This window comes from Crinia signifera, chromosome 7, assembly GCF_055691185.1.
Source record: "Crinia signifera chromosome 7, ASM5569118v1, whole genome shotgun sequence".
NCBI classification, from domain to species: Eukaryota; Metazoa; Chordata; class Amphibia; order Anura; family Myobatrachidae; genus Crinia; species Crinia signifera.
In genome coordinates this window covers 75,375,974-75,400,911 of record NC_139223.1, presented here as the reverse complement: position 1 = coordinate 75,400,911, position 24,938 = coordinate 75,375,974, and the positions used below count along the sequence as shown (strand labels likewise).

The following is a 24,938-nucleotide window of genomic DNA, read 5'->3' as shown; positions in this document are numbered from 1 at the left end:
AACCCCCCCCCCATATCCACATTAGAAAATATTGTAACATAGCATTTCATATATAATACAGCCAGGGCAGCCGAGAGATATGTCGGGCCCCGGTAAAATTTTGGGGCGTGGCCTAATTACGGAAGGAGTGTCACCTCCACGATTAGGCCATGCCCCCAAAATATTTGGGGGTGTGTGAAAAAAAGCATTCTAAAGTGGAGGAGGAAGTGTTATTTTCTCCCCTCCCTCAGCAGCAGCACACACCTACAGCTGTAGGTGTGTGCTGCTGCTGGCCGGGAGGGATGGAGGGGAAGGAGGGTTGGACCAGGGCCTCTGCCGGGCCCCTCCAGCAAGCCTGGGCCCGGGTAATTAGTACCCGCTCCCCCCCCCTCTCAGCTGCCCTGAATACAGCTGCAGTCACTCTCACAGAATATAGGCATGCCACATATCAATTTAATCAGCAGAAGCTGTGTGTGCAGCCTATTTGTGAATACGATGCATTGTTAAGGAAAAGAGTCACAAGTAAAGATATTCTGTGCTACCGAGTCAAGCCATGGAATGGTGCCACGAGAAGACCTGTTTAACACACATGGAGGCTAGATGTCTGTGGAGACGTCTGTACTCCGTTATTACGTCTCTTATTTTCACAGTAACATTTCTTTATAACAATGGCATAAACGTCAGTGAAGTGATCTGGCCACACACACTATGGTACTCATGAGGAGTTGAGCATAGGTCAGTTTACTGCCTTCAAAACAACATTTCTATGCAGTTTTGTTACCTTACTACTCGTGTTTCATTTGGTGGCCTGTTTTAGCAATATTAAATGCCCATCACTGAGTCTAATGGATGAATAAACTAGCATTTACTGTATAGAGCAATGTCTTTTATATTAATATTTTTATTTTACTGTCATACTTATTTTTTTTTTTATTATAATTCTAACATTTTTATTTAATTAATTTGTACTAATCCATGAGGTCTAACGCCATGCAGACGTTACCTGTAATGAAGAAGCTATTCCACTGCGGAGTAGCCATGGCAAGTTGTGCTGGACACTTGTTGCCAGGTTCGAGTTAGTCTCATTGCCTTTTACACGCATTGTGGCATTGATGAAATTTGGACCATAGTAAATCACAACCCTCATGTTTCTTGTTTCTAGTAGCTCTGCTACAGCCTAGAAATCAAACACAAATTATGACATAAATATATGATTTACTGGTTGTTCACTGAATTCATCAACGTTTTAAAGAGCACAAAGGCAGCTTGAAGAATAACGAGAACAGAGAGGGGGTGAGATTTAATAGGATGAGAGATTCAGAAAGTAAGAGATTTGGTAAGAAATCTCCAGTTTTTTTAAAGTGGCAATCATTTACATTGCAGAATCAAACTGGTTTTGCAGTGTAAATGGTTGTCATTTAAAAAAAAAACCTGGAGATTACTTACCAAATCTATCACTTTCTGAATCTTTCATCCTATTAAATTTCCCCCATAATCTCAGGATTTCCGCACTGCTGTTGCTGATGACATTTTATTTCCAATGAATTGATATCGGAGTTAGAGGTTACTATGACTGAACATGGAAAAATTAGCACAGAAGGGTGACTCAATGCCCTATGTGTTCATTAGATATCAGGTTGTTTTCAATAGAAAGTCATTTCAGGAACTTGTTACAAACAATTACTGTACATATGGAAAATCCAAATACTGAATAAAAAAATCAGACGATTATACAATTATAATCACGTCTCTATCACACTGATATATATGAGCAGCTTTCCCCCCAGTGATGACTGCAATCATCACTGTCCATACACGCCGGGCCAAATCGCCCAGTCTGTATGGACCTTTACACAAACTGGATTACCCCTAAGGGCCCACCGGGTGATGTAGTCATAGGGGCCCATGCGTTAGGGGTGTGCCCATTACTACAGCCTGCACAGGGGCTTAGACAGCATTTAGAGACAATGGGCCAGGCTTTAAAAAGTGGTAACATGGAGAATGACAAACAACCAGCCAATCAACTCATAACTATCAAACACAGCCTGAACCATGAGTTATGATCTGATAGCTGGTTTTTTATCGCACACACCGTTATCACATTTTGAAGCTTGGTGCATCTGGCGCCATGTATCTGACCCTCCAATGAAGAATCAATGTATAATTTGATTGCGCTGTCTGGAAATTGGCATTAGAGCAGGGAGTGGGCCCTCAAGCAATAGGGCTTAGCAGAGATTTCCCCTGTGCCCCTATGAGTCAGTCCGACCCTGGAGCCGTACTGCACATGCTCAGATCCGAGTGTGCAATATTGCTCGCAGTGATTTTGAAAGCAAATATTTAAAAGATATTAAGGTACTCTTTACCTAGCACGGCGCCCACGATTTTGATCGTGGGCATCGCAGGTAAAAAAATCGCGGGCATTGAATGCACTACAAAGTCGGGTGCGACGCGACCGACGCGATGCCCGCGATTTCCCATAGGGAACAATGTTAAATTTCTCAATTGACCCGATTTTACTGTTCAATGCCTCAATTGACACGATTTTTCCATAGGAAACAATGTTAAATGGCCCACAGAGGCCAAATAGGCACCCTGAAGTGTGAAATGGCCCCCACAATTGTTAACGCCACCCCACGATCAACGTCAACCCAAAGCGTGGCGAGCGCAGCGGTACGCGTCCTACGACCTTTTCATACCCCCACTATCCACGTCGGCGTGGAGTTGAGAATAGAATAGTGTGGCGAGCGCAGCGAGCCACCGAGCCCGAAGCGTGACGAGCGCAGCGAGCCCCGCGAGGGGACGCGGATACCTTCACAGGTAAATGCGTCCCTTCGCGGGCTTCACAGGTATCCTTGTCCCCTCGCGGGGCTCGCTGCGCTCGCCACGCTTCGGGCTCGGTGGCTCGCTGCGCTCGCCACACTATTCTATTCTCAACTCCACGCCGACGTGGATAGTGGGGGTATGAAAAGGTCGTAGGACGCGTACCGCCGCCCCTCGCGGACTCGCTGCACTCGCCACACTTCGGGTTCACGTTGATCGTGGGGTGGCGTTAACAATTGTGGGGGCCATTTCACACTTCAGGGTGCCTATTTGGCCTCTGTGGGCCATTTAACATTGATTCCTATGGAAAAATCGTGTCAATTGAGGCATTGAACAGAAAAATCGGGTCAATTGAGAAATTTAACATTGGTCCCTATGGGAAATCGCGGGCATCGCGTCGGTCGCGTCGCACCCGATTTTGTAGTGCATTCAATGCCCGCGATGACTGCGATGGGCGCCGTGCTAGGTAAAGAGTACCAATATGAACTATAGAAGGTTTATTACAAAAATGTGTATGGTTGAATAAGCTGAATAGTGAGTCTGTCATATGAAGGCCATCAGGTCTCATTAGCACACACATGTGACATACCCGGATTTCCATGTTATCTTCCAGCAGTATTTTCTTAAGCGTTTCCAAGTTGTGTGTGATCTTGTAGCTAAGAGACACCCCTTCTTCCTTCTGCATGAAGCTCAGTTCTTCAGTAATCTGCATCAGATAGCGAAAGCAGGACAGCATGATGAAATACACTGCTATAATGAATACAGACCTAAGTAATTACCCATGTTTATTACTGAGATTAATTACAGTATATACTAATAAATATATTATGCATTATTCCAATTGTAAAGCGCAATGGAATATGCTGCGCTATATAAGAAACTGTAAATATAATAAATAAATTATACCACTTATATTGCTAAATACATTTTACGAGGAACATCGAAGAAATTGTGTTGGCCTCCAAGTCTCTTAAAACTAGAGGATTTTTGGATGATTTCACGTTCAGTGTTGAATTGTAAAAATAAATTGCCCACATTGTCCTGTGTGTACGCACTATTACGCACTCCCATGAGTCGTTTATCGATTTTCTTTGCTTGCTCCTACATGCTGCTCACTCTGGTGATGTTGTTAATGATGTTTACCACATGTGTACGGACTACCTACAAATATGCTATAATGAAAGACAATGTATCGTTGGGTCTTTTGTCGTTTGTAAGATTGCAAAGTGTGAATACACTATGTCATTTGTCTGGGAGCTCAAGGGAAATTTGTGACGACATTGCATTGTTCACCCATCGTTTAGTGTGTATCCAACTTTACTGCCCACATTTCTTTCATTACATCAAGTTTGCTATATGATGCCTATGAAACCTTTTAGCCAGGGGTGGATTAAGGGAGGAGAGGGCCTGTGTCCATACTCTGTGCAGGACCCCTTCTCTCTGGCAAGTGGCTGCAGTGCTCATAACTCTGTAGACTCTGGATTTGACTTGTGCAGGGCTCCGGAAACATGGTGCCTATGCCTTGTTCAAAGGACACCTCTATTACACATGCGCAAATCACTGTGCCATTTTCCCAGTGGTTTCTGTCTCCAGTGCCAGCTGCTGTGGAAGGGTAATGGGTGTGCGGCATGGGCCCCCTGGACTCAGGGACCCATGTGCACTGTACACCCTGCACCCATCATACTTAAGCTTTTAATAATTTTCTTAGACTGGTGAAGGAGAAAAAGTGGATGAATCTACATCACACTATGAAAGGCCGGACACAACTGCCAGTACATTTTACTGTATGCATCATTCACCATTAATCAGTTTTACACCAACATTATCCACATCACTACTGTAAATGTGTTTGTGTAGCAGATTAATTACTGAGTAGACACACAGAGAGAGGACGGTGAGCATTCAAGCAGTAGCACTCAGCAGGATTCGTGAAAGTATTAAAATGTGGTTTATTTTCCAACGTTTCGGGGCTCCAAAACCGCCCCTTTTTCAAGAAGCGCCGAAATGTTGGAAAATAAACCCCATTTTAATACTTTCACGAATCCTGCTGAGTGCTACTGCTTGAATGCTCACCGTCCTCTGCACGAATGACCCAAGAGGCACCCAGGTACTTGACCACGTTGAGGACGAGTACCAGGCTGAATAGAACTATATATATATATATATATAAAGCAGGAAGGGACCCGCACTAAATAATATCAAAGTCACAGTGGCGGTGCTCCACTTTATAGGACTTGTTATCCCGTCATATAGCTTGCATAGGATGAAGTAGGCACTCACCAAATAATTGAAAGTTAAAATTGTATTTATTCCATCAAAAAAATTGCATTGTCTACGTTTTGGTCCACCACAGGGACCTTTTTCAAGACAGCAGTGACAAGACAAATGGACCCATACCACCATAGCATAGTACCTGGTGCTATGGGTCCATTTGTCTGATTACACGGGCCCATTTGGCTGATTACAATATGTTTTCTTCACGGATAGATTGTCAGGGCACCTCTGTTGTCAGGGCACAGGCCAGCGAGCGGCAACTTACTTCCGCCGGAAACTACTGTCCGGGCGTGTGACACTGCGAGGCTCAGCTGACCGGCCTGGAGACACGGAAGGAGCAGGATGTAGGGGTAAGTTACTTTTATATATTTCACTGTATCACTTGTGTTTTGGTTATCCTGACGAAGGGGATAAGTTCCCCATTGAGCCACTAATAAACACCAGTTTATTTTTTTACTTATACGACGAGACTCCGAGTGCCACTTAATCATCAATGCTACATATATATAGTATATTTATGCATTGCACTTTAACAATATATATATATATACACACATACAGCAGCGGAAGGTGTGGCAGCCGGACCACAGCAAAATATCTATATATATTTATTTATTATAGACCTGTTTGTTATCCAAACCAAGCCGAATTGTCCTCCTATACAGATCGCTGCTTTTTTCTGTTGTCACATCGACCATTGTCCTTATAGGTATTCCAAGACTTATTGCAGGCTGAACATTATGAGTGAGAACTGCATCCAATTCTTGTTTTTTCTGTGTAAGGAAACAAAACAAGATATGAGCAAGACTTAAAGGGTGTATCCTCAATGGGGCGCTATGTAAAATTCTACTACCAACTATAATCTCCCTGAAACTTGTTTTCAAAAGTAGGCAAGTATGTTCATAGCCTGGTCTTTGCAGCTGCACCTTTCACATACATATTCTGCACTGCAATGCCCTCTGCAGGCCAGAGCACATTCATTACTAACTTTATTATTCCAAGAAGACATTATAGTTACTGATGCATATAATTACCTTGAATTGGCAAGAAGTTTTTAGTAAAAATAATTTCATGTCAAAAGAATTCCACATAAATACCAATCTGAAAACATCATGTTTCCTACCATTGAATTTCTTGAAAAATATTTCTTCAATGCCAGAAAATGAAATGAAGTTTACATGTTAAATGATACACAAGAGCTGGTATTACCCACCTATATGGCCAAATTAAATAGTCTAGTGTCCGTTTTTGTCTGTAAAACACTGCCATCTGTTGGCAGCAAGTGAAACTACATCTCCTTCTCTCTCACATGCACAAACACAGAAGGTAGCAGACTAGCTTTTGAAGCTTTTGCTTCAAGCGGGCATGCTAGTAAAAATTATATATGTTTCATATCTAAACCCACAAATATATAATAATTTCTACTTTCTAATCTGTAAATAATATCTGTAGCATGCTTATACAAACCTGCCCCTTTAGTAAATTTATCAACCCTATGCCGTGATAGAATATGCTGAATTGAAATGAAGTGCCAGTTCAAGTGCAAAAAAATCATAAATGTGAGCACTGCACTCATCTAAATGTTGAAACAGTCTGTGGAACTACAAGTCCCATAATACAAAGTAACATAGTAAGGGAGGCACAATAAAGACTTATGTTCATCAAGTTCAACTTGTAATTAGCGAATTTGTTGTCAGTACTTAGCCCCCCGGATGAAGTCTGAGTTTGAGGCCGTGCAACATGCTGGCCAAACTCTGACTTTTTATCGAAGGGGCAATCATTCAGAGACGGATTAACAATGGGCCTGATGGAGCTATAGCTCCAGGCCCACTCTCTAGGCCCATTTTGTAGCTGAAGGTCAGGGCTTTCCAACGAGACCAGCCCCGCGTCGCTAGCCCCCCGGGAACCGGAGATACTGCCAGGCAAACCTGGAACGTTTTCCCAATAGGATAACATGGGACCTGCTAATTCCGACCTCCACCCGGTTCCAACGGCTGCCAGTTCCCCCTACAGCATCACAGAAACTCGAGGTTGATCTCAGTCGAACCCAAATCGCTGGGCCTTCAATCTGATACCTGGTCCATATGGGTTCATTGGTTCTAGAGATATTGCAGGTAAAACTATCTTTTTTTTTTCATTTCTGAAATGTAATTTCATGGCTGTTCATGTTGTTTGAGGACAGATTTCTCTGGAACCAAACGGCCCAGTTTCACGGGACCAAAATCATTCGAAGGCTACATGTAAATGGGTCAGTTGGTTCCAAAGATATAGCTGGTTGTTTAAAGGGGGGCGGGGGTGGTTTTCTCTCCCCCTCACACCATTTCTGCCCGGCGGCGACTGTCCCCCAGTTACAGCGAGCATGTATTCCCCCTTGGCAATGAGCATGTAAACCCACATGGCAACGAGCATGGAACCCCTGGCAAAGAGCATGGAAACCCTGGCAATGAACATGGAACCCCTGGCAATGAACATGTAGGTAAGCAGCACTTATGTAGCATAATTTTAAATAGGCATTATGGTGTTTGGCATAATACGTAATGGAGATTATGGTGTGAGGCTTAACATGTAATGGGCATTATGGTCTAAATTTTTAATGTGCGCCTTTGGCGCACAATGCCCCTATTTATGAAGCATATTGTGCATTATTGCTCAATCTGTTTGGTATAGTGCAGGCATGTCCAAACTATGGCCCTCCAGCTGTGAAACTAAAGTCCCATCATGCATTGCCACAGTTTTCCAATTAGGGAATGCTAAAACTATGTCAAGGCATGCTGGGACGTGTAGTTTCACAACACCTGGAGGGCCACTTTTTGGATATGCCTGGTATAGTGTGTATTTTGGCTCAATCCATGTGGCAAAATGTGAATTTTGCCAGAATCTGTGTGGCATAACGTGAATTTTGACTCAATCTGTGTGCCATAGTGTGAATTTTTGCCGCCTCACCCCGCAAGTATCTTAGGACATCGGCGTCCTGCGGGTGCACCTTTGGAGTGCACCCGCCAATATATCTCCCTGCATTTTTCTAATGCCAGCCCCTGCCTTTTCCAGGTATATATAATTAGTTGAAAGTATTTACACAAATAGAGACACACGCATGAGCAGACCACCCAACCAGAACACTGGTCACACCCCCCACATTATTAGGTGCTGGCCACAACCCCTATTATTGCCCATAATAGGCCCTTGATAGTTTTCAGCTCCAGGCCCATTTAGACCTTAATCTGGCTCTGCAATCATTTACTAGGCAAAACCATGCCTTCTAAGTGAATGCCCCTTAAAAAAAAACTATCTTGTCTGCGGTATTTGCGGTTAGCCCTGCAGCACCGCTCTCCATTCCAGATCGTGGTAAGACTACTGCCGCTATTGTAAGTGATGAAGTGTGCTCTGGGCTCCATTCTACAAATCCACTATATACTGTATATGCAACATTACTGCTGCAACCTCGCTATCATAGATTAGACTGAGAAAGACAGTTTTAGGACAGAAATGTCACTCACAGGCACCTGAGTAATTTAAGTGTTAACTTATTAGGGGTGTGGTAGAGAGCTGCTCTTTTTCTGTTAATTGCACACTCAATATACAGCACTGTATATTCTTTACCCAGATATGAGCAGTCAGGAAATACTGTAACTAGTGAGTTGGATAATGGATACTTGGATAATGGAGATGACAAATTCAAGGCTTAGAACCACAGAGTGCTTTAACAAGCCAGGGTGTGAATCAGAGGCAAACGGACACAAGAGGGAGATGCATCAAACCTTGGAGAGAGATAAAGTGGAAAAGTTGGAAACATTTATTTAGCACAGTCTTTGAAATAACTAAGGGCCAGATGCACTAATGTTCAAAAGTGATTAAATGGAGAGTGATAAACAGCCAGCCAATCAGCTCTTATCTGACATTTTCCAAACACAGGGCCAGATTCACTAAGCTTCAAAAGTGATAAAATGGATAGCGATAAACAGCCAGCCAATCAGCTCTTGTCTGACATTTTTCAAACACAGTCTTTGACATGACAGGTAGGAGCTGATTGGCTGGCTGTTTATCACTCTCCATTTTATAACTTTTGAAGCCTAGTGCATCTGGCCCATAGTCTGTGACATGGCAGGTAGGAGCTGATTGGCTGGCTGTTTATCACTTTTGAAGCTTAGTGCATTTGGCACTAAAGCTGTTTGGTTGCTTTGGACAACTACTCAACTTAATCTTTATCAAAGGCTTAATACATCTCATCCAAAGTTTGGAACTGAAGATATCAGCAGACCGATAATAAGGTACAAGAAAGAGGGATAAATGTCTCCCATGTAAACCATCAGTTTAGAACCTACGATTCAGTAAACCCTTTTATTTTTATTAGGAGTTATTTGGTACTTAGTGGCTCCTAGAACTTATTACACAAATAGCCATACATGCACAAAAACAGACAAGTTATTAAACAACACAGGTACAAATATCCTATAAAGACATACACAAACATAAACAACAGAACTTTATTGCAGTATAAGACTAAAGAAAAACCTCAAAATGTTGGTTGTGCGCCCCTGACCAGTGCAACAATTGAATTGCTCCATTGGGTGCCATCTAATAGTCACCTGCACGCAAAACACTTGAATTCCTCTGATACGATTAGCAGTAGCCTTTTATTATATAGGATGGTCACACAAAAGCATCATACTAGATTCACTGTATTTTGGATATTTACCTAACTGTGGGGGCAATTCAATTAAATATGCTATTGATTAGAAGTGGGAAAGAGTGCCCAGAGCTATTCAATGTTCCACATAGCCTCCAGCACTTAAGTCCACTTACTCCTAAAGTAGTAATTTATTTGCGGTAAGTGGCTTTCTCTGACTTAAGTGCCAGGTACATGGCGCTAGTTTTGTTGGAATTCTGCTCGCACTGGAGGAGAGTTCGAACAGAAATCTGCATCTGATTAAATAGCTCCAGGCCCTTATCCCTGGTGCTATTCAATTGCGTTTTTATTTGAAATCCCCCCTGTGTAAGAGAAAGTGCAGCACTAGGCATGCAAGTTGTGAGCGCACACTCAGATATGCACTATACCAGTTACCAGTTAGGAAATCTAAGGTAATTTATATGGACAAAAACATAACTCATTTTTACATAGAAAACTCCTTAGATACCCTACGGTAAACCATTAAAACGCTACCATTCTATTAAAACATAAAGGACACTGCAAATATACTGTATAGTAAGCTGCCTGACACTTCATGGTGTTTATGCCTTTAGGTACTTCTAAACATGTGGGTACCCCTACAATGTGAGTTCCCATATTAGGTCACATGTTTGTGTTTTTTAATTAAGATCTAACTTACCTGGAGATACCATAACATGTTAATCCAGTAAACATCACTGTTAGCTACTGATACAAACAAAGGAAGAAAAAGGATTCCTACAAGGGGCACTCTAGGCTGACAAATTATTGCTTATTTCAGCATTCATGTTGTATATTGTTTCGATAAAGTGTCCCAAGAAAATAAATTAAAACTTAACTTTTATTAACTGCGAAATAATAAAATATGTGTGAAAAGTGCAAAAGTGAATAAAAAATTAAAATAGAGCTGTCCGTCCTTAATGTGTGCTCTATTTATCCTGGTCTAGTGACTTGTAGACTGTGTGGCTGCACCGCAAAGGGAATTGTAAATCAGTATTATGTATATGACTTCACTAATGGGAGATTTCACTGAAAGTTGTAACTGTATCTATGGCACTCTTTCAGAGAGCTGTTACTATGTTTATTATGTTGCAATTGTCCTCTGCACTAGTCTGGTTTGCAAGTATAGGGATACAGATTATTCCACTGTTCTGTAATATCCTGTGGAATGATTTTTCTCCAGCTAATGTGATGTGATAATTATGATTGTTATTATTCAGTTGGGCTCTAGCAGGTAAGGTGAAGAGGGGTTATTAAAATAATTATACCATTTTATATTAACTGCTTCCTGTGAGCTAGAATGCCAAACTCTTGATACAGTCTGATAAGTGTTTTCTGCTATAATTAGCGCAGTGTTGCAATAGGATTCAGAACAGTATATGCAGTTTCCAGATTGTCATGAGAAAATACTGATCATGATTGCATGTATCAATAGGTACTTGTTGTATAATGTGGTGGTCCACTGGGTTAAATAATTGAACACATCAGTTTTTTATAATGTGTAATCATGTATTGAGCACCCTGTGGATAGCGATTCTCTGAATGGTTAACTGTGCTATCCTAACCGGCTATGTATTGCCAAAGGATTTCACACAGTTACTGTAACTTGTATATTATCAGCGCATCCTACACAGATGGTATTAAAGGTTCCTAATGACCTAATGGGTAGTGTTTGTAGCTTATCAGAAGCGAATATTGCAATATAATTGGTTCTGTGTCTATATAGTATACAGCACCCGAACTCACTACAATGTACAATTGAGCATATTTATATTTTCTCTGCATGCAATAGCATAATCCAGACATGTACAGGCTGTTAATAACATTACTATCTCGGCGGGCCACGTGTATTAGCCCGAGAGTTGTACACAGTGTACTTTATATTTTGTAATGGCGCTTGATAGACGCGGTGCCGCACTACACAGCGGTTTCAAACGGTGCAGCCACGAAGTCTACAAGTCACTAGACCAGGATAAATATAGCACACATTAAGGACGGACAGCTCTATTTAATTTTTTTGTTCACTTTTGCACTTTTTCACACATACCATATATACTCGAGTATAAGCCTACTTTTTCAGAACATTTTTTATGCTGAAAAAGCCCCCCTCGGCTTATTCGAGTGAGGGTCCCACCAGTTTTTTGTTGTAAAATTAGGTGCCTCGGCTTATAATCGAGTCGACTTATACTCGAGTATATACGGTATTTTAATATTTCGCAATTCTTAACAGTATATTAAATAAAAGTTAAGTTTTAATTTATTTTCTTGGGACACTTTATCAAAACAATATGAATGCTGAAATAAGCAATAGAGTGTCAGCCTAGAGTGCCCCTTGTAGGAATCCTTTTTCTTCCTTTGTTTGTACAATTATACTGATTCCTGGGAAGCACCTCCCTATATATTGATACCCGAATTAATGGCAATATAAATAATAGGGTTACCTGACAATTACATAGAAGACTGTGCAGATTTATTTCCTTGCTTTCTGTAGCTACTGATCTCATAAATACATTTACAAACAATGATGCATAAAATGGAAGTTACTCAATTTCTAAGTGACAGTGAGTACTACAATGGATGGAGTATTCTGGTCCTTGCTTCACAGTAGGGTCTGCAATAATTACCATGGCTGAATGAATCCGGCCTCTAGAAAGGAAACTGCTCAAAACACAAGAGTTGTAATCTACTTACCTCTGTTGCTTTCAAGATAAGTAATCCTTGCAGGGTGCTTTCATCCACGACCACCAACATCTGTGAATCCAAGTTTGCTTTTTTGTTTATTATGACATAGCCGGAACCTTCTATTTTCATGGGTGCTCCAAGTTCCTGCAGTAAAGAGACATACTCTGTCAAACAAAACTCAGCATTATGCACCATGGAATATGAAATATCCTATGAATCTAGAATGAAGAGTAGTAGTGATATTTTAAGCTATAGCATGCATTAAAAACATGCAAAACTGAGATATTTCAAATAAATGGACTTAAGTCTCTCTAACAAAAGAGGGAAAATATTTCCCCATTAGAGATGTGCCTTCAGGTTTCCTGAAATACAAACACATTCAAACTAATGGGTTCCGAGACGTTCGAGACCCAGATCGGAATTACTGGGGCTCTGAGAGGAACCAAGTCCCAGCTCGGTTCTATGGTCAGTTTAGTGATTTATAAAACCGAACTCTGGTTTTGGATTGCATGTAAACAGGCCCAAACTGCACAATTATATACATTTTTCTTTTTATTCTAGATTTTTCTATTGATTGTTAACCAAAACCAAAGACTGAATCCAAATCGAAATACTTGAGGGCGTTTATTCGAAAACCAAAATAGGACGATGAGTTAGAACCAAAACCTAAGAGTCCGTACACATCTTTAGTCCCTATACACCACTGGTCATTTATATATGAATTCATGTGGTCACACTCTCTTATCAGCATGTACCATAATGCAATACCATACTGTAATTATCCAAGCTGGCATTTATAGCAGAAGTGAAAATATGAAATCTGCGTGAGTGTGGGGAAAACGTGTATGCTGGACACCTCCCAAAAGACATTTTGAAGAAAAAAAAAACCCATAACATTGTACACAGCGGAAAGGGCCTGGAAGATGAGTTGGGGGCGAAGCTAGAGCTTGGTAATGATATTCATTATTACATTCACTACTTCTCTATATGAGGAAAATAATTGCCACATCAAAGGTGGCAGACGATAGCTCAGTTTTTGGAGCAGAACTCCACAATATTATTGCACTACTCTACTCACAATATTAAAGTGGTTCAGGGGATCTACGCAGGGAGGTTTTAACAGAGGAGGGGGCCCATGTGCAACTCCAGGTGGGCCCCCTCCTCTTCACAGCAAAGTAGATGCTGGCATTGTGCCAGAGCCCACTGCGCAGGTCTCTGGAAACATGGCACACACTATATACAAGAGACAAAATCCCTACTGCACGGCAGCCATTTTTTAGGTCATTTTTGTACCTGGAACATCCGATCCAGAACTCTGTAAAGGTAAGTAATAGAACATTATTGCAGTGTGTGCAGTGTGGCCCCCATGGACCTAGGGACCTATGTGCACTGTTCATCTGCAATATTATCCAATATCTTCTATTTTCATTAAAATATTGGGAGGAATTTAAATGTAAGTATGTGGGCAGCCAGCAGATGGCGCCAGTGCCTGCATTTCTGCTCACTTTCCCTAGGGTGTGGCGAGCTGAAGTGTATGCAAAGTTACCCATTTCAGCACACAAATGGAACATTAGCTGCACATAGCCGATCAGTAATTTGTCCATCAATTATGGCTTCTCTTGCAACCGGACTTCCCAACATACCTTAAAACAATGCAATTTGTTTACATTCGATTAATTCAGGTCCACTTATGCTGCAGTATTTTTGGTATTATTCCTTCTTGCCCACATAATACACCGCACTATACAGAGAGTGTTTAACCACCCACATGAATAAACATTGGACCGATACAGCCTGATACAGTCAGTCACATCACATGTGTTGCTGGACTAACACAATTATGTGTGGTCTTTGCTTAAAACAGATCTATTGTATTTGTTTAATATTATTCTCATGAATACGACCACTCACAAATAAGAGCATAAGATGTTTCATTATTGTAAGCCTTCTCTTAATAAATTTCATCCTTTGTCATACCTATTCTAAAATATGGGATTTTATGTCTACCCAGAATGATTTATGTCCACGTAATAAAATCTATTGTAATAACAATGTTTGTAGCGTAAATCATTTTGATGACATTTACACACAAGCATGTCTAACTACCGTTTCATGAAATTAGATCATTGCCATTTACTTAGCTATAAATAAACCATATGACATTTACTTATCACAAGCCGGTTGATTTACCTTTGATGTTCCAGAGTAAATAGTGATTCAATGAAAATAAATTTTACAGTAATTCTGTTATCTGCAGTGCTGAACTCCCTTTTATATATGAATTATGTATACAAAATATGTCATTAGATATGAACAATAAAATCTACAGTAGTTTACTAATATACGGTATGTGTACATGTCTGGAACCTCAGTTTAGCAGAGACAGCACCTCTTGGCATTATCTGACCATAACTACAGTAATTTTGTATCTCTCAGGTTTTAAGTGGACGGGAATACAAAAACTTGCATCCAATTAAGTTTTTCAGAATATTCCTGTCAGCACAGAGTACTTCAGGAGACGAGTATGCCGAAAAAAGCAAAGCAAAATGTCCACACATGTAATAGAAAATGCAAGAGCAGAGCTGCATGTGAGAGGACAGTCATGACTAGAGTAAAGGGTGTACACACAGTGCAGGGGCATGGGCGATTTTGACTATGCCGACTTTGACTGATACTTTATACTTTGACTTATACTTATATTTTATGTAATTTTTTATTGTATATTGAAAATTAGACAATTAAACTAATATATATATATTTCCAATTGATCCAACTCGTTTAAAATAGTTTTTAGCGCTGCTTCATTTCCTGTTTTTGTTGTATCCATATTGTGGGAACTGACCTTCCCCTGAGCTAACCGCTTGACGACACTCACCCTTTTTTCATGCGCCTGATTTACGTTTGGTAAGCCTTCCTACATGGGCGAATTTGGACTATGGACGATTTTGCCATAGGCCAAATACACTGTGCATCATTCTTAAAATTGCCGTGCCTGCACAGTCTATTTTGCCTGGTGATAGCGTTGCCTTGGGGCTGTGCATCACTATCGCCGACAGTGGACAAAATTGCCTAGCCCATTGCACAGCGGCCCTCATTCTCGCAGCTTACTGTGTCCCAGAGGGCACACCCCGATGCCCCACCGAATCGCCACCCCCCCTCCAGCCACCATATCCCCATGAAGACACATCCCCTCACATGTGCCCGCTGACAGAGAAATCATTTGATGGTCGCCGACCATCTAATAATTTCTCCAGGGCTCGCAAATATAAGTCAGTGAACACTGACTTATATTTGTGGACTTCCGGCTGAAGACAGGATGGGCAGCTGACGTGAGCCGCCCGACCCGGACACCTATGTCATGTATGGGAAAGCCCAGTACATTGCCGTCACCGCCCCCCTCCGGCCATGTCCGGCCCCCCCCTTTACAAGCGCCACACTGACAGCGCTGAGGGCTCTAGCACAAATAGCCTGCACATGCGAATAACTAATTGTGCGCATGCGCAGGCCAAAAACATCGCCCCCCTTGCGACTGATCAAACCATAATGAGGGCCCATGTGTACATGGCTTAAGAAAGCAGTAAGATATACAGTATTTACATAGCCATCTTAGTCCAATGGTGCAGCGTGTGCTGTACATACAGGGTAGCCAAAATTGGGGTAGCCAAAACTTAACCCTCCTAAGTTCCACGGAAGCAGTGCTGCAGAAATTGCTGGAAAAGGGGGCGCCGTACCATTTTTCCGTAAATCTGCGTGAGTATTAGCATCTGAGCTCTCTAGTGCCAGCAGGGAGGAGGGGGCCCAGACAATGGGTTGAGTATAGGATGAAGCGTGAGCACCTGGAGTAAACCCATGCTAACCCCATGTATTCTCAGGGTCCTAGTTGGAATTGAACTCAGGGCTCTGTGCAATTTACCCTTTCCCCCAAATACTGCACTTATGGTTCAAGAGAGTAAGTCAATGGAGAACACAAGGGCGATGCAATATAAATGTTCCTGACCATATGAAGAAATGCTGATGGTTACAGAGTCGCTGACACTAATGGATTCTATTCTTATAAATGTACAGGGTTAAAGGAGGGAAAACAACATGACAGTGAAACATTTTAGTATGATCATCCAAATTATTGGGTGCTTATTTATTTGTGTCTCTATACAGTATGTCTTAAATGACTATTTACACATATACGCACTGCCACACGATATATAATACAGCTCCTATATATAGCTAATATAGCTCCTATTATCAGTACACACTGCAGTCTTAACCAGGAGTGCCTATCACATTATATCCATCAGTTTGATCATCGCCTTACACCTTGCAGTGCTCAACACAATAGTCCAGCAATTCCCACACAGTATAAGAAAAGCATTAAACTTATTTCAACCAGCAGTGAGCAACACATAATGCCAAGCACATTATACATGCGAACTCCAGCATCGAATGAGAAGAGAGCACTTATAATTGGCTGCTGAAGGAAGGAACTCCTGGTCCCCAATGTAAAGGACATTTTTAATTGCCTTGACTGTACATCATTACTAAAAGAATGAAGTAGTGGCACATGGTTCATGGACAAAAGTTAGTATATTGCATGTTAACCCTTTTTAGCGGCAAGTGAATTTCTCAAAATAGGTGTGAAAATTTCCAAATAAACATTTTAATTCATCATAATGACCTGTAATGTTTACCTTCTATAGGGAATATAATATTTTTTACACAACATTATTTATTTGAATTTATATAAGAAATGTGAGCAATTTTAGCAGATTTTTTGAACATCTCTTACAGAAAAGTTGGCATTCAAAAGGTTAAATATACTTTAAAGATCCAGCTCTGTTTAAAACAAACAAGCAAGCAAAGAAACATGCAAAAAAAAACAACCCAACAAATAAACAAAACAAACAAGCAAGCAAGCAAATAAACATGCAAAACAAACAAGCAAAAATGCAATACAAATAAGCAAGCAAACAAACAAGCAAGCAAGCAAACATGCATAACAAACAAGCAAGCAAGAAAACATGCAAAACAAACAAGCAAGCAGGCAAATAAACATGCAAAACAAACAAGCAAGCAAGCAAACATGCAACACAAACAAAGGAAAAAGCAAAACAAACAAACAAACTCTGTTAATATCACTCCTATCTAATTCATATTACCTGGATAGTTTTACACTTATTTTCCGCAACCATTTTCCATTGTAGTTTATTGTCAGCGTTAATGTCTCCTTTTACTTCTATTGCACATGTTCCCAACTTCAGTACAATTTCAATGTTGTAATTTGTCTGTTTGCCAACACTGATTGACAGCTTACTTTCTTCATTCATTTCTTTCAATATGGGCAGGTTAGGCTTGAATACAAATTCAACTTTTATTTTTGGCTGACACTCGGTTCTCATTTGAAGCACAGATGTGTTGCCATCTAATGTAAGGGCACAGAGCAGCTGGGCTTCACATCCATTAATTACAGCGGAACCATTTATCCGTGTCTGAGATGGAACATTGAGATCCTGTCATAGCAAATGAAGGGAAAAAAATACATATTAATCTTTTGTGGTTTCCATCAGTCATAAAAATAAATGAGCGCGGTGCTAAATTAATTGAAACAAACTAAGCAGGAAAGCAATCTGTCTGGCTATTTTGAGAATTGAGTTTTTCTTCCACTCATTCAGTTCTAGAAACTGATCTTCCAAATGGATGATATCATGTAAGTGGGAGTGACCTATCTGACAAATGAAGGATTACCGCAACATTAATATTCCAGATAATGTTCAGAGACAGCAAAGCCAATTAGGAGCTTTAAACTTTACTTACTATACGCAATAAAAGTTACTATAATGGATCATTTAAAGCAGTGGTTCTCAACCTCGCTCCTCAAGAACCCCCCACAGTTCACGTTTTCGAGGTCACTACACAGAATCACAGGTGAAATAATTAGCTCCACCTGTGGATCTTTTAAAATGTGTCAGTGAGTAATGAATACACCTATGCACCTGCCAGGTGACCTGAAAAACGTGAACTGTTGGGGGTACTTGAGGACCGAAGTTGAGAACCCCTCATTTAAAGTATAGTGCGGTAGATGTTTGATTTTTAGAGCAATTGTCACCAGCACTTGAAGGCTGCATAATTAGCATCTAATATGCCTCAGTCTGGCCTAAACAAATTGCAGATACGTACAGTAATACAATACTTTACACATATGCGGTCCAGGGTCAGACTGGCCCACTGGAGAAGACCCACCTCCTCCTCTAAAGATCAGGTTCCAGACTGTGGGGCCAGTTCAGACCCATTCATTTGGGTCCGAATTCAGCCCCTTCCCCGATGTTTGGTGTCTGCGCATGTGCATGAGTGAATATGCACATCCGTAAACCCCAGACAGAGAGGTCCAGGAGCGGGCAGGAGGCAGTAGCAGGGAAATGGCCAGTGTTTTATGGGCGTCCCCTGTGAATGCAGGCGTGTCGATACCTGTGTGGGGCAGGCGGCTGACAACACGTCATGTGCCCCCTTTTCGGCGATCTCAATGCAGGATAAAAGTAAGTATAGACTAACTTTTATCCACGAACGGAGAAAAGATTATCTGACGGTCATCGTCCATGATCCATAATGGTCAGCGAATGGTTTTCATCCGGGCGGCTACATGCGAGAGGTGTGTTCACGTACATATACCCTCGCATACTAGCGAGGAGATTCGGGCGGTGGGGCTCACTTACCTGTTTTCTAGGCTGCGGGTATACACAACCTAGCGAACAGATCTTAATCAGTACCTGTGTTCTTGAATTATACATTATGCATATGTTACCTTATACTGTACAGGAAGATGGTGTATTCTCTACTTGCACATCATCATGCATACACTAGCAATATTTGCTATTTATTTGTATTTATCAAAGTGCCCAGACCATGCACTCCCTAATGGTTTGCTAATCCTCTGTGGTAATTGGCCCCAATTATTTCAGAGACTGGTCATACACATAAACATGGGCCCCTACATGTCCCCTAGCGGTTTATGCACCCAGAGGAACCTATACAAATCTACCACAGATAGGGCCTTGGTGGGAATCCAACTGACGACTATTGGAAAGAAGAAAGTATTCTGTTGGTAAGCTGTCTGAATATTTTGACATTTTATTCATTTGACCTATTGTGCAGGGCTTAAAGTGGTCCTGTAGAGGTGGCAGAACTCATTTCCCTCTGCCATCCGATTCCCCGCTTCCCTATTAGGCAGAGCAAGGGCCAGCGTTACAGATGTTGGCAACCCCCCATCAAACTATAATGCTTTCCTGGTAGAATTACTGCACAGGGTCAAGATGGAGGTTGAACTAGTTCCACATCACCATTAATGATGGTGGTTCCTCCCATTCCCACATTTTTAGACCCAGCTCTTGTGAATATATGTAATGTATCACAGAGGTTCACAAATGAGAGAATATACATATAGAGAAACCTAAGAACATTTGTATAACTTATCTAACTAGGATTATGTTTGCGAGATGGTGCACAAATTTCGAAGACAGTTACCTTTAGTAATTTACAATCTGTTTCTGATTGTAGTGTCCATTCCGTTTTGTTACTGGGTTTGATGACTGCCTCTGCATTAATTCTGCATTGCCCAGAATGAAATGAAACCAGGCCACCGACAGAGGAACCAGTCAATGAGGAGAACAAAATATAATTTGCAGGTGGCAGTCCAAGGCTTGCTAGGTAGGACACAGAGTGGTTCAGCGTCCCCTCCATAGTGTAAGGATCACATGTAGTTTTAAGCTGCAACTTGACTTCTCTCCCTTTATTGTCAACTCTCATAGAAAAACCAGTGTCACAATGATGTCTCTGCAAGGAACCATTCATAGTCAAGTTCTTTGGAAATTGTAACTTCTGAAAAGGAAGGAAGACAGTGATGTACTTACTATAGCTGCCAACACATGGTTAATGTCACTATCAAGCAGTTTGTCTGCCTCTGCTCACATTTGAACTCTGTATTTGTGGTCTTCCATTAATGCATTTTGAATAATCATATCATAAGGGATGTACACATGGTGCGATTGCATTGAGATTAGATTCCATTTCGATCAATCGGGGTCAAATCAGATTTGAATCGCATGGCAAGCAAAACACATTTGGTTTTGACTATATAGTATACATCGGTACTATATCTTTACTATATTGTCTTGCCTGCACAGTCCATTTTTCTATTCGATATAGACTAAACGGGAGTGCGCATCAGGATCGACTGCGGCTGAAAACCATTCAATTTCTAAACGAATTTGCCTATAAATCCAACTGTGTGTACACCCAAATAGATTAAACTACTTAAAACGTAAAGAAATGGAATGGTGGAAAGCAGCTCTGAGATACTTCCAAAATAAAATGTGACACATCACACTTCCACATACAATACCAAAAACAGAACTTGGTGTGTCTCTGAGCACTGATACTCTAGAGTAGTTGGATGTTCCCCAATTTTCAGGATAGTTAGACCCAAGAAAGATACAACAGAATAGTAAAGTATTTCTCTCTCATTCTGGGTCTAACTATCCCGAAAATTAGGGAACATCCAACTCCTAAGAGACACACCAAGTTCTGTTTTTGGTGCCAAAATAGACTAGTTTATTACCTCGAGGAGGCTGCATGTGTTCAGTACTGAGCTAGTCCAGTTTATCATAGATGCAGCACTTCCATTGCTATCCGTTCTAGCTTCACAACTGGCTTTAAAAACACATTTCCCGGCTGTTATGTCCAGCAGAACGGCATTTTTGCCCTGTCTGATTGCGGTAATCCTTATCTTGTTGTCCTTGGCCATCCCCAGGCTTTGTAGCTCAGGTAGAGCATGTTTGAACCCTATCTCAATAGTGTTGTGCAGGCCCCATTCAGTGTTGATATTTAAACGGACAAATGCATCGCCAGAGGAGGCTAATCCAAATACGTTGGTCTTGTAGCCAGTTGTCAGAAGTGACCCATTGAATATCGCTTTAACTGGACCTGAAATCTGAAAAAACATTGGATATTATTATATTGATTTACTGAACAAAGTCGCTTCCTGACTTTCTAGACATCTGGGGACAGATTCAATTATGTGAAAAATGCCCAAGAGCCGATGCCACTTCATGCTAACTGAATCTGCCCCTTGGATTTGCTTTGAAACTTCTGCTTTTGGAGGTAGGAAACGCAGCAGGAACATGCAAACCGGAAGAGCCGCAGGTCAGATAGACTCATGAACAAGTAGCAGAAGGTCCAACTACTTCAAAGTGAGTTCTTTGTTTATTGTGAAAAGCAGAGCATCTGACCATGAGATATTCAATTTACTGCTTATAAAAATACATGGCATTATAATCTGCTCTGCAGATGTCGAACTTCCTTCAACCCATTCATTCACATATTGGTTGGTGTCCAGGGGCATATTTATTAAAGGGCTAGAATTCATATGGCTGGAAAAATGGGAGTTAACCCTTAATGTTCTGGTCAGTATCAGACTCATCTGCCCATATTTATTGCTAAATTGTAGCGATAAGTGATTATTATTTTTATTGCTGTGACATCTGGTGATAACAAACCAGCCTTATTGCCATATATAGGTATGGGTCATTTGGTCGACAGTTGAAAGGTCAACACATAAAAAGGTTGACATGTGTTAGGTCGACATGGTAAAAAGATCAACACAGGCAAACTGTCGACATAATAATGGTCGCTAAGGGGAAAGGTCGACACTAGTTTTTCACTTTTTTGGGTGTCTATGTCGACATAGGCCGACATGGACACCATATATGTGTACTGCACATCATGGTGTTTCGCTGCACATGGCACACTATTATATTCTCTCTTTATGCCCACTGAAAGGGTAAAGTAAGGACGAGTCAGTTTTAGGGGAAAAAAATCATGAAAAATTTATGTCGACCTTCTCCCATGTTGCCCTTTTTTCGTGTGTCCACCTTTTGACTGTCGACCAATAGTGGTCTACCTTTTGACTGTAGACCTAGATACTGTCTACGTAATGCCTGCATAAATGATAAATATACTCCCAAGTCTTGCTAACACTTATTGGGGTGGCAGATTATTATATTTATTTACCACTGGCACTTGGGTCTATCTCACTAATGCCCTATAATATAATTACCCAAAGTATAATGTTATTGCTCACCTTGTCTGAGTTCACTTACCTAAATTAATAATTATACAGAACTATTGCTTTATTTTCTATACATCATTTTATTGTCAGGTGTTTATTACTATAATACATGTTATTTGTTATTTCTTTTTGCAAGTTTTCACAAAACTTTCATAATACTATAAGATTTTTGTATAGTGATTTTGCAAGACAGAGAGGAAGGGTTAGTAGAGATTATAGCTTCTGCAATGGGATATTCTAGGTTTTCAGTAGCTTTTACACATTGATGATGATGATACTAATAATAATAATAATAATAATAATAATAATAATAATAATAATAATAATATGTATCATCATCATCATTTTCTATTTAATGAATGTGGAATAATACTTAATATACACAGTAAGTTGTGCTAATTAAGATTTAAAAAAAATCACATTCATTAATCAACATAAATAATCCACATTAGGGTTTGAAACATAAAATGAACTGTGGGGTAAGGGAGGAGAAGTGATAAAGTGCCTGGTACTTTATCACCGGCCAATCAGCTCATAACTGTCTCTTTTTAAACCCAGCCTGTAACTTAACAGTTAGGAGCTAATTAGTCGGTGATAAAGTACCAGGTACTTTATCACTTCTTCTCCCTTATTACTGCTTCATACATCTAACCCAGTATTCTGAATAATAATAATAATTATAATAATATGCTACTTAACCATTTGAGTGCCAACGTTGCTGTGAGAGATTTTTTGGGGGGTCCCAAAATGTAACTATACCTTAATTAATTGACTTCAGATAATTAGCCGGCAATAACTAAAGTAATTCATATTCCTCAACTACGGCCCTGGCATATTTAGCAGATACTTCGCACCTCTCTCACAGCAACGTTGACACTCAAAATGTTAATCTGTAAAATGGGTTTTGCCTTTAAAAAGTACTAAAACTATACTTCAGAAACCAATATAATGTAAACGAATGCAATAAATGGAATAATGTTCCAATTAGAATATGTGAATAAGTCTTAAAGAAACAAGAAACAAACATTTTTCTTCCTAAAACCATAGAGTATCTAGTAAAAGAGCATACATAAATACAATACAAATATGTTACAGTAAGTAAACATGTACCTCTATGTTCTTCCTCGCGACCTCCCCATAACAATGTCCGTAAAACAAATTAGAAGTGAACTCTCCATTGCAAATGACCTATGACATAAGAACAGCATGAGTAATGGAATGCATATTTCTCCATGGCAGCATCTAATCACTTTGTTAAGGGGGGTATATATATATCACAGCTGGGAGAGAGATGAAAATTAAAGATAAAGTACCAACCGATAAGGTTCTGTCATTTTTTAAATACAGCCTGTAAAATAAAGAAGCTGATTGGCTAGTATTTTATCTCTCACAATTTTATCTCTTTCTGAGCCTAAATACCCCCTAAAATCTCAAACTTAACATGATGCACTATAAGAATAATACATTATACTGCAGCAAAAAATATAACAGTATAATGGCCTAAATAGATTAATAAACTGGCAGGGTGGTACTTGTACACGGCAGGGTGGTACTTGTACACGCCGTACACGCCGAGCGGGGGGCGGAGTAGGGCGTCTGCACATGTGCAGATGCAGGGTGTATGCACCCACGGCAAACTTTTGGTTCGCCGGGTGCACGCACCGTACACACCGAGCGGGGGGTGCAAGGCATTACCATTAGCATATGGGAACGCCCAGCGTTTCATAGGGGTTCCCATGAGAATGTTGGGCGTTCCCAGGCTAATGAGGCCATGACGGACATGCAGGGGGCGGGCAGTACCAATGCTCTATATGTAAAACATAATTATTTGAAAACAGACATTATCATGGTTATTTTAGAACTTTTATTATTGTTACTTAAGTAATTAATGGACAAACACCTAACTCCAGTAAAACTAGTTATTGTTGCCCCATTCAGGGAACTTCAAAGTTTCAGACTGCTGCAACCTTATTGCTGCGTGACTCTTACTTAGAGAAATGGATTTAACAATGTTAATTATATAGCTCTGTTTTCTATATGACCATTTGTTCCATTGCCTTTGTACCAAATGAACAGATGAGCAGTGAAATTCTTCCCTCTGCAATAACTGATGTGCTAATATGTTTAATGCGCATGACCTCTGCACTGCCTCCCAATCCAACACCCAGAGTGGAGTGTGCAAATGACATTAAACTAAGCAGAACATATGTACTGATTATTGTGGGTATGAAGCCAACCTTTATGCTTGATGGCATGATGTTATTAATTGAGCTGAGGTCATTGAGGAGGATGAGACTAATATCAGAGGCACTTCCAGCAGTTTTCTTTTGAACTTCAACTTTAATGTCTTCGCCTTCAACAGAAATTTTTACTCCAGTTAAAAACTTTGAACTCTAAACAGTG

The 24,938-nt window shown here is 40.6% G+C and overlaps 1 protein-coding gene across 2 annotated transcripts in view; it reads right to left on the bottom strand.

Moving 5' to 3' along the window:
* Nucleotides 1-24,938, bottom strand: part of APOLTP (apolipoprotein lipid transfer particle homolog) — a 331,079-nt gene that overhangs the window by 150,494 nt on the left and 155,647 nt on the right. For both annotated transcript variants that reach the window (XR_014450766.1, XM_083153345.1), the window contains exons 41-49: nt 24,773-24,928; nt 23,646-23,723; nt 21,027-21,398; nt 19,934-20,287; nt 17,575-17,925; nt 12,431-12,565; nt 5,697-5,846; nt 3,389-3,505; nt 983-1,156 (exon numbers count right to left, since the gene is read on the bottom strand). Coding sequence is in view for 1 of the 2 variants with exons in the window: in XM_083153345.1 (XP_083009471.1) it covers nt 983-1,156; nt 3,389-3,505; nt 5,697-5,846; nt 12,431-12,565; nt 17,575-17,925; nt 19,934-20,287; nt 21,027-21,398; nt 23,646-23,723; nt 24,773-24,928 (1,887 nt within the window). In the remaining variant the exon portion in view is untranslated. The remainder of the gene's footprint in view (nt 1-982; nt 1,157-3,388; nt 3,506-5,696; nt 5,847-12,430; nt 12,566-17,574; nt 17,926-19,933; nt 20,288-21,026; nt 21,399-23,645; nt 23,724-24,772; nt 24,929-24,938) is intronic.